This window comes from Lytechinus pictus, chromosome 5, assembly GCF_037042905.1.
Source record: "Lytechinus pictus isolate F3 Inbred chromosome 5, Lp3.0, whole genome shotgun sequence".
In the NCBI taxonomy this organism is placed as follows: Eukaryota; Metazoa; Echinodermata; class Echinoidea; order Temnopleuroida; family Toxopneustidae; genus Lytechinus; species Lytechinus pictus.
The window spans coordinates 43,038-54,957 of NC_087249.1; the positions used below are offsets into that span (position 1 = coordinate 43,038).

An 11,920-nucleotide genomic window follows, 5' to 3' on the forward strand; every position below is an offset into this window, starting at 1 on the left:
GCCCCGGATTAAGCGTCGACGAGCGTTGATGATAGCACACACATCATCTTCACAAGGATCTACACGGACCATACCGACAGAGCACGTCGTCTACACGGATCATCTGGTCGTCCACACGGACCAACACGTCAGCAACACGGACCAACACGTCATCAATACGGACCAACACGTCAGCTACACGGACCAACACGTCAGCTACACGGACCAACACGTCAGCTACCCGGCCCAACACGTCAGCTACACGGAGCAACACATCAGCTACACGGACCAACACGTCAGCTTCCCGGACCAACACGTCAGCTACACGGAGCAAAACGTCAGCAACACTCACCAACACGTCGGCAACACGGACCAACACGTCAGCTATATTGACCAGCACGGCAAATGAAAATCTGCTCATAAAAATGAGCTGATTTTTGTTTTATTTATTTCATTCATTTTCTCATCCTTGTCGCAACATCGTAATTGTTTTCTGAGTGAATTACAAAAAAAAAAATTAAATTTATATAAAAACTCAAAACTTCCTTAACCAGTAAAACGCTGTTTTATTTTCTATACAACACAGTTTACTGTTTTTACAGTAGTTGTTAAGTTCTTGAAATGTTAAACAACAAATTTAATTTTGAATATTTAATCTTAAATGAATTAAGCATATGTTAACGTCAACTGTTTAGCACATACTGAAAAGTTCATAAAATAAACAGTGTTGTATAACATTGATGGAAATAAAACACGGACTGCTAAATATAGGGCCTACTCCGGGCAGCTACACGGACCTACACGGCAACTACACGGACCTACACGTCAGCAACACGGACCAACACGTCAGCTACACGGACCAACACGTCAGCTACACGGACCATCTCGGATTGCTTGTCTACCCGACAGTCCACGGATGACGCCGGATGTTTTTGACAGTCAAAAACTCCCAACACGGATCTCTCCCCGGACCACCCCGGATCAGATCCGGGGTGGTTCGGGAAGAGATCCGTGTTGGCGCCTTGGGCATCCTTGGAGGTCCGGGGTGGTCCGTGTTGGTCCTTGAACGTCCGGGAGGCCAACACGGCAGTTTTTGACTGTCAAAAACATCCGGCGTCATCCGTGGACTGCCGGGTTGGCAAAGCCATCCGGGATGGTCCGTGTAGCTGCCGTGTGGCTGCCGTGTAGGTCCGTGTGGCTGCCTGGAGTATCCTTGGCAGTCCGTGTTCTTTTTCCCATCAAATCTTTTCAACGCTATTTACTTTATGAACTTTTCAGTAGTTGTTAAACAGTTGGCAAAAACATGCTTAATTTATTTATGATTACATGGATGATTAAATAATTCAGGATACTTTCTTACGCTTTGGAGATTGGCCCCAACCTAATATTTGTAAACTTAGTGAATGTATTAATAAATTTTTTTTCTCTTTTTTTCTCTAATATTTACCCCCAACCTTGTCTGTTATTATTATTTCACATTTCATTTTTTTTATATGTCATATGTATTTGTTATGTACCTGTTACATCGAAATTGTACATTAAGTTTCATACTACTGCCCTGCATCGACAGTTATGCGTCATGACCTGGGCCTATCTTAATTCTTATTATGTTTTCTATTGACTTTGTAAATTTCTTTCCTTTATTCTGATTTCAATAAAGTGATATCAAATCAAATCAAAATTAACTTTGTCATTCAAGATTTAAAGTACTCAACATCTACTGTTAAAACAGTAAACTGTGTTGTATAAAAAAACGCGTTTTTACTGATTAAGGAAGTTTTGAGTTTTGATATCTTTTTTAAAAAACAACAGATTTTAATGTTGCGACAAGGATGAGAAAAAAAAAAAATAAATATCAGCTCATTATTATGAGCAGATTTTCATTTGACGTGCTGGTCAATATAGCTGCCGTGTTGGTCCTTGAGCTGACGTGTTGGTCCGTGTAGCTGACGTGTTGGTCCGTGTAGCTGACGTGTTGGTCCGTGTTGCTGACGTGTAGGTCCGTGTTGCTGACGTGTTGGTCCGTGTTGACGACGTGCTCTGCCGGCATGGTCCGTGTACATCCGTGAGGATCCGTGTCTATATGTGACTGGGGCTTATATATTTGTAATATCCTGAAGCTTTTTCCACATTCAAACATTGGTATAGATATCTTCGAGCAAGTTTGGCTTGAGTGAGCACCACATACTTTTGAAAGGTTCGTGGAAAATGATTGGCGCAGAGCTTGAAAATAAAAGTACACGTTAATCAGGAAGGAAACATTTACTTTAGCTAGGAAGATTGATTTGAAGATACATTTTACCTTTTTTGCTTGTTTCCTTGCCCTAAACACTTCATAGAGCGTCATTGTGCCCCCCCCCCTTCCCCACACACCGAGGCCATCGTGATGATAATCTGCTTTACACAGAGCTGTGGTTCACATTAAATGGCTTAGGCTTGATTTAAGGTTTGGTAATCCTAATCAAGCTGAGGTAAAGTGTGGAGGAACAAGTAATAAATGAAATATGAAATGTTGTCCCACTTTTTTGTTTACATTCAGTTGTGTCCCCTGATCCAGCTGCCACAAAAAAAAGGGTGAAAGGTTGTTCTTACTTAGGGTTAAAATGTTAATTTGGGTGGCAATGTTTTTACAAAATATGTAAATGTATCTAATTTATTTCGTTTCGCGAAAATTGCAAAATAAATATTTAGAAATGTATCTCACATTCAGTTTGTTTTCGCCTTTTTTGTTTGACACAGCATGCAAATGAGTTTTCCTGCGCAAACCGACTTCTGCAAGCTTTACAAAAATTAACAGAGCTCACTCAAGTGTAACATTCCGTCTAAAGTTTTTGATTTTACTCTTTATTTCTATTTGAGCCCAAATGATTTTAGATCAATAAGAAGCTTAAGATCTAAGCTTTAATGTGATATAGATTGTAGAAAAAATGTGTTTCAAATGGGTAAAGATCCACCTATTAATAGGCCAGTTACATTTTGCAGCTTGAAAACAAGAATATGCACTTAGATTGGTCAAAGAGACCACACGCCCACCCGAATTCCAACGGTTTCCATGGTGGGGCCCTCCATTCTCACACTCAACATGCGGTAAATATCTTCAAATTACCCGCGCCTCTTCTGTTGAAACATCATCCAGCAATTCAGAACTATGGATTCCATGCTACTCATCAATTAGAGAAACATGGTCTTGTATCTTGTCGGCAAAATATGGATATTGACCCATTTCCAAGGCGCCACATATCAAGAGTGATATTGTAAGAAAGTACAGAGAACGAGTTTCATGATGATAGGCTCAAAAAATGAAAATAATTCCGTTCTGAGTCATCTTTTCAGGCCTAGAATTCACTTATATTCATATTTTTAAATTCGAAATAAAAGACCAATATAAAGAGAGTAACATTTACTCTTTCCTATGGTGGAATAACATTCAATTTAACTTGAAGATGAGGTGGTAAAATTCTTTGAGAAAGAAAGACCCACAATTCACGAGATCTTGCTGGGGAGTGAATTCAGCCACTAGAGGATTTGAATAAATCTCGCTTATTTGCTCATAAGCATAGGGACCTGCAGTCTAGACAAATATCAAATTAAAACAAATCTTCGGAATGGTTTTGTTAGAATGAATATGTTGGCCTTCTTTAGCTGCTATTGGGCGTGTGACATTGGTAATCAGAATTGCCTAGGAAATTTTATTACGATCACTGACTAACACGTCTGACACAGTATATTGCCTCTGATGTAAACAGAGTCCACTGCAATAACTCTCTATTAATGCCAAGGACAATTAGAGATAAATCTTTCATATTCATGTTAAAGAGTAACATTAAAGAGTACTTGCTTTGGTTTCCAAATGGACCAGCATTTAGTTGTTACAAAATAATATGAATAAATATTTACAACAATACAAAAGCATTAATGTAAATGCACTTGGGTTTACCATACTACGGATAAATTTACATGAAAAGTACGAACTACGACAAAAAACAGTGCTTAGTGCAAATATTTATAAACAAATATTGAGAACATGAATTTCATTGATAAATTGACTATAAAATGTTTCTCGAAAGCAATTCCAGGAGAATTATCAGAAAAGGAGTCTCATTCATGAGAATTGTCATGAAAATAGAACCTTGGTTTCAAAGCTAATCTTGAATGTCTCTTCAAATTAATGTAGCGTAGCGTTGATAACATCATGTGCCCATTATAGCTCTATGGTTTCCCGGATGGTACAATACTGGCATATTGAGTTCCCCTTTTTGATGTAAAATGTGTGTCCTTTTCACCGAGAACAAGATCTGCGTAGATTAACCCCTCAGCATTCAGATCTTGATTCAAAGATTCCTTTGCTTTATTTTCTTCATCACCATCTTGTTTGGGTTCTATGACTCCTGGTTCCTCTGCCGATTCCTCCAGACTCTGTCTTTTGGAATCACCAAAGAGCCCATGTTTGCTGTTTCGGATTTTTTCAGGCTTTGCATATAGAGGAGAACGCTCGGTGATATTTCCTCTGGATGTTGCGTTACGAGCTGCCAATGAAAGGCTACTACCACCTCGCATCATGTCTGGAAGACCAATCTTACGTTCAGACTTGAGAATTGGGAGTGTAGAAGATCCCTTGTAGGTACTTCCGGTCTGACGTTTCATCTCAAGAATAGTTGCGTAGGCATCGTTTCCACCGTGCTCCATTACAGTTATAGGAGATGTGATCGGGATTCGTTTGCCTTTACGTCGTCGCACAACTTTAACGACGACTATGATCACGATAGTGACGATAAAGATGAATGCTCCTGCAGCAGATGAAATCATGATAAATGTCCTCCCGGTTAGGAATGCTGGAATTTTTGGTTTCATACCAACAGTGACATTTGAGCCATTGATCTTAACGATGTTTGGAAACTCGGTACCTTTTTGTGTTGGCTTCATTGCACTTTGCCAATCAGCCTCATCCGTGTTCATATCATTACCACCGTTGAGAATAAAAGTCGTTAAGTCTGGATTATCGGTCGTCATCCCTGTAGGTTCAATTGAAATTACCAATGTGGCAGTACCGGTAAGCAACTCTCCATTGATTGTCTGCGCCTGGCAAGTCACCAGTGTATTATCATCCTCTTCACGAATGTTCTGTATCTCTAACACCTTGTCATTGTGCATTAGCTGCATCCTACCAGGTATGTTCTGGTGAATGTCTCTTACTGATGGTTCTACATTCCAGGAGTAACCCCTTACACCTACATTGCTAGTAGTAATCAATGCGCAAGTGAAAGTGGCTGTTTCTCCAACCTTGACAGAGTTCACCGATGGCTCTATCTGGACCTTAGAGGGTACATCCATTGGTCGAATTGAACATGCACGTCGTGTAGTGATCATTGAACCTCGCATCAAACATGTATATTTCATATTAGTGTCTTGTGGTCGTAGGATCTGGCGATGAACTGCGTAGCGAAGACCTTCATTTTCCTCAAGCTCCTCTTCACCACGAAACCATGTCAGGTCAGGGACTGGATTACCGCCCTCTGACGTACACACCAAGTCAACTGTGTCTCCAACCTATTTGGAATGGAATGTGAGAACGAAAATTACTTGCAGTTGAACAGAGGAAAACAAGTATCAACATTTGAAGAAAAAAAAACAACTAGAAAATAATTCCCTAATCTTGCTAATTGGCAAGAAAAGATTGCAGGTCAACATGGTATATTGTAATTGTATACAACCAACGTGATCAGGGTACTGGTACACGTATCGCGAATTTATATATATATATATATATATATATAAACACATTTGTTTCATATCCTTAATTTTCAAGAATTAAGTACGTGTAGTTTTCATTAATGATAAATGATTTGTAAAGCACACGTATCGATCTTGATAGGTTATGTCAGAGTGCCCCTGAAATATTTTTACTACTTTTTCCTCTACCCTGAATTCTCATGATCCATTTGAAAGTAACTGCACTTGATCTTTGTTATGCAAATCAACTCCACCACTAACTACTCTAGATTGACTGAACAACTCGTATAGGTCATATAGGTAGTGGGGCGTGGAGCTATGTTTGCCGTTATTGGATGTGCTGGAGAGGTCTCCAAAGAAAGCAGGGACCATTTTGATTTATGCAGAGGAAACTATCAGACCCTCATAGAGAGGAGTTTCTTCGAGGATTTGTTTTGCCAGCTTTTGAGATACCAACTGGTTTTGCCAGCTAGCTTTAAAGTATCAACTGGCGGTTTTATTTTATATTCAACTTCCAAGAAATCAAGTGTAAGTCTTTGATATTTTTATACTTGTATTAATTTGGACAATCAAACTTCTCGTAGCCGTGATATGTTAAGATGTTATGAAAGTATTAAACTTTTATTGGTATTGATAATGCTACTAGACAAATATAATTATAGTAAAACAAGTCAAGTGAAATGATATATTGAAATCACAAATTTATGTACTCACAAAAAGAGATTTTGCTAAAAACATTCTGGCCTGATTGATACAGAAGGACAAAGTTGATATTAAGACGTGACATTAATGCTAATGAGAATTCGTATTTATGTTTGGTTTTCCTTTAATGTGTAGCCTGTTCTGTTATACATGTCATAAGGAAGTTTGCTTTAATTTTCAGGTGGCTCCTAATTTATGGGAAAACAAATCAACGCCCGTGAACCGTCTGGATGACTGGTGTATTCCACCCGACTGCTACGTGGCCCCAACCTTAGTGAGGGGGATATTTACAAGCGCGTCATGCTTCAACTAATCACGGAACCATAATTAGCCAGGACAGTTAACAACATGAAACTATAGAATTATGATCAACCTTGTCAACGATGGACAGTTTACAGTACCAAGCAGTAAGTCTAGTTGACTGGTAAGCGGTTGATTACCATGTGTACTGTTTACTACACCTGCACTTGAATCAATGAGCATTGCTCTAAGAACTTCAGATTGACTATTGATTAAAGCCTTTCCCACTTGAAATAGCTTTAAAAAGGTGTATTGTCAGATGATGTAATCAAGGGCAATAACTTTGTTTTATTCTCAACCAGAACATATTGCATTGCTTCTTTTGTCGCGGATTACACTTGGAGTTTATTAACATTTCACACCCATTTTACATGTGGTTGTAAATGATTTCATATGTGGTGGTAAATGATGTAATTCTGTTAGCTGATTATTATGTCAATAAACATGTACTTTAAGGCAATAGTTTTATTCCATTTATTTTGTGTGCAAGCATTTTCCTGACAGTTTTTAAAGTCACTCCTAGATGTATAAAGTAACGAATCGATGGCGTCAATTTCCATGGTGTTATGGCGGCCTGGTTCTAAACAAATTAATCCGCCGAATGAAAGCGACGTGTTTCTGATTGGAGAAAATGGCTTCTATCAGAATTTGATCGCTTGCAACCTATTTTTTTTATCAGACGAGGCAAAGTCATACAAATGTGTACAGGCGATCGTTTGCAAAGACTCTGTTTAGAACCAGCCCGCCATGACAGCATGGCAACTGACGTCACACTTCGATACTCTATATAACCATGTCTAATGCTAATTCCGATGCTCACATATTTTTTAGTTTACTCTATTATAAAATTTCATTACAAAGCATTTTTTAATGTCTTTATGGTGTAATATATCTCATATTTTATTTAATAATTAATCAAATCGACAAAATAAAAAGTACCCGTTCTATGCATATAAATTTCTTAGTGATCCGTTACCATTCTCTTCTTAGTTATACCTCTCGATTTCCTTTCTTTGCAACCCCATCTACCACCCTCTCTATTTGCCTGTCTCATTCTCTCCCTCTATGTCAATAGTGTCAATAGAGATGAAAATCCATTCAAATCAAACCCCTGCTTCTTCATTTTTTATGTTTTGTCGTGGTTTATGTAGTGATGGTTCTGTGAGATAACATGGTTTGATTCGTGGTTTGAAATACCCATGCATGTTTATTTGTTATGTGTTTGCTTGTGCAGAGGTGTGTTTGATTCCATGTTAATGATGATGTTAAGGTACATGAAAACAATTAAAAGAAACAGCTGAGAACCTCACTCATCACCACAGAAAAAACGGAACAGTGACTTTCAATATTGTGTAATTTTGCAATTTTTGACATTTGACCTTGCCCCACATTTCAAGGCTCTGCATCTATTCATTGATATTAATTACACATTGATATTTAATAAAACCCAGGAGGGATTATCGATCAAATTCAGATTTCCAAACTTTTTTGAGGAGTTTATATATATATACTGTATATATATTGATACCTTGGTCAGTTCGGTCTACTACCGTCGGTTTCACGCTTTCGGCGATCTTCAGGCAGACTTTTTTTTTTCAAATACATGATACACTCACATATTTAACTTAGTTTGTTTTAGAGATTGTATTACTATTCTGATTTATTAAACGATCGGCAGGGTGTTGGGTAAATATGGATGAAAATATCACCCCACCCCCTCCTTATTGCCAAAACGTAGAACCTTTCATGTACTACGTGTTCATCGATATCTAAATTGAATTCAAATCCAATTCAATAATATGATATTTTCCCCAAAATATAGAAATCTTCTCAATATAGAAATCTCGTTTTCCTGAAATTTCAAATTCGTTACAATGTGGTTTATTTTATGAAAGTTAATTAGCATATCGTGGAATTCAATTTAACAATCAATCACATTTAAATTTCTGAACAAACATAATCACAACACATTGTCAACAAAAGGGGAATGTTTGACATTGTCTTTCTTTTCGAAATGGTGAAGGAAATTGACTAAGGGAGAAAAAAAAGGTGAAGATTACAATCTTATTTTCTTCATACCGTTCATGTCTAGACTTACCCTAGTTGCTAATGCTAGCGATCATCAGTTTTTGACTCATAAACAGTTTTGGAAATCAATTGTGACTTGTTCATTCCTAGGATTGAATTAGTAACAGCATGAATAATCAAGAAGTTCATTCTATTCATTCAGTGTCAAACGCTTTGTTTTCTCTTCTATTCGATATCTCTATCACAACACAGTAAAGAGTGAACGTCATTCGACCTTGCAAACGTAACCAGAAAAATTAAGAATCGTGAGTGGCGGTAAGACATTACGTTCTTCAAGCACCACGAGAGTAGGTATTTATCACCAAAATCAAACAACTCTTGATCACCCCCGCCCCCCCCCTCCCCCGAATATGTAAAATTACCATTGTTGTAACATATTGTGGTTTGATGAATGAAGAGGTTTCTTTTATTGTAAAATTTTCAAAAAGTGAAATATTTCATATTCATATAATAAAATACCCCCACCAAAAAAAAAACCAGTTGGTGTGTGACATAATAAATCGTCTCATTTGAATAACACCGTGTGGTGCAATAATTGTTCTGTGGAATATAAGTGAAATTTCAAGGGGAAGATCACCCTAACAAAATGTTTATTTAAATAATAGTATAGAAAATAATAGAAAACAAAAATTAATGAATGTGCAAGTTATTAGGACTTTTTGTAGTTGTGACGTCATGTGCAAGCAACTTTCCAAATATCAGTAGTAAAAAAATAAATGAAATGTGATTTTCTCACAAGATGAAATTAACTTTTATTGTACATTGACTGTATGAACAAACAAATCATTTCACATCCGCTCTTTAAAGAAATGCATTTTTTAATGATCAATTAGCATATGGGGTAGCTGCTCGAATATGGCGTCAACAATCAAATATTAATAATTCTATAAACTTTTTTTTTATCTTTGATGGATTTTCCTCAAATCCTCTTCACCAATGTTTTATCTGGTATTTTCATAACAAGCTTTTCAGGGTGGACATCCATTAAATGTATCAATATTCAGTGTTATAGTGGCTTGAGTTTCCACTTTAATTAAATCAACTTTTTTGATGGGGTAGATTTGACCTTTAAGTATATGAAGTGTTTCACTTATTATTATTATTATTTTTTTTTGGGGGGGGGGGGGCAGAATTAAACATCAACGTTTAACGGTCAACTAAAATCTGCACTTTTAAAAAGTATTGGTAATGGAACTGAATTGATTGCATCCAATAAAGAATAAAATCCTCGTTTACATCCGACCAAAGTTTGGGCTTTTTACCCATTTTTGGTTATGGATCATATTCATTTTTTGTCCAATATTTGTTAAGAGTGCATTGGTTGTATCCCGTATAAAATGACACTGGGTTATCCCCCAAAATAACTCCTGTAACAATTCAAACTGCATCAAAGGAGAGTGGCATGTATATATTTGTATTCTTCTCCTGTAAAAGAGGTATAAAAAATAGATGAATAATGTCCGACAAAATGAGTCATCATTGACTTGATTCAATGGGACGCGTTGGGAGTATGTATAGTTCTCATGTTTATTCTCTATATACCAACAGGAAAGAAAAAAAAGCAATGTTAAAATTTGGAAGAACTGGATGTCCGCTCTGTCAACGAGTCTTGCATGGGGGAAGCAAGGAAGTAGTAAATTAGTATTCTCCGCGCTCTATCAAATCAACAACGTCCCATATGGTTGGTATCCCAACAAAGGTGAATCAGCAGAACAATATTACTACTGATGATAAACACAAAACGAAATGCAGACGTCTGATGGTCATTTGGGATGAATTTGATATTTGATGTACATCAACACGTTGATGGATTTGAGTAATTGTTTGCACTAATAAATCACCGGACTTTCAACTTGCAATGCTATTTTCAAGATAATCCGATCTGCAACTGATTGCCAAACGTATTGATATAGAAATTAAATGAATTGATTTCCAGAACCATAGTACATGTACAATCATCAGGTCATAAGATTTCGTTAAAATACATACTTATAAAGTGACAACATCATTATAATACAAGATTGAGGAAATGCCTCCTGACAGAGAGTTTGAAATTTATGGAAGCTCAAAAGTGCCATCCAGATGTTCATATAATCATCTCGTCATGTCTTCATCTCTTATGGAAAAGGATAAGATGACATGATCTCGGATCTCGTCATGTCTACATCCCGTGTGAGAGATGATCAGATGACAAGATCTTAGATTTTCGTATATTGTGACAGATGATTAGATGGCAAGATATTGGATCTCGTCATTCTACTTCTTTAAGATGAAATGGACAGATGGCATGCATGGCATGATCTCGGATTTCGTCATGTCTACATCCAATGTGATATGAGGCGCCGAATGTACCATTATTATATAGAACAATTATTTGTTATATAATCATTATTTATTAAATAATAACTATTATTTATATATAATTTACATTTTATTTGTAAATAACTACTATTATATAAAATATCATTTCTAATTATTTATATATAATTCCAAGTAATACTTCATTATTTGTAAATAATAATAGTTCGACATTCCATTATTTATAAATAATGATTATTTGTTTTTCATTATTTATAAATAATGATTATTTGTTTTTCATTATTTATAAATAATGATTATTTGTTTTTCATTATTTATAAATAATGATTATTTGTTTTTCATTATTTATAAATAATGATTATTTGTTTTTCATTATTTATAAATAATGATTATTTGTTTTTCATTATTTATAAATAATGATTATTTGTTTTTCATTATTTACAAATAATGATTATTTGTTTTTCATTATTTATAAATAATGATTATTTGTTTTTCATTATTTATAAATAATTGAGTTTTCCATTATTTATAAATAATGATTATTTGTTAAATAATGAAAACGTCTACTTCATTATTTATAAATAATTTTTTCGAGTGCACCATTATTCTCATTATTTATAAATAATCATTATTTAATGTTCGAGTTTTCCATTATTTATAAATAAAGATTATTTGTTAAATAATGAAATATCTACTTCATTATTTATAAATAATAATTTTGTTTCAATATCCCATTATTTATAAATAATCATTATTTATAAACAATTTTTACAGTTTGCCATTATATACAAATAATCATTAT

The 11,920-nt window shown here is 35.6% G+C and overlaps 1 protein-coding gene across 1 annotated transcript; it reads right to left on the reverse strand.

Annotated features, from left to right (window-relative positions):
• Positions 1–998: 998 nt before the first annotated feature.
• Positions 999–6,005, reverse strand: LOC129261975 (uncharacterized). Its single transcript, XM_064099289.1, has 2 exons — positions 5,985–6,005; positions 999–5,526 (listed from the first exon to the last, which is right to left on the reverse strand). Exons 1-2 carry the CDS (start codon positions 6,003–6,005, stop codon positions 4,189–4,191), a joined length of 1,359 nt encoding a protein of 452 aa, XP_063955359.1. The 3' UTR covers positions 999–4,188.
• Positions 6,006–11,920: the final 5,915 nt, after the last annotated feature.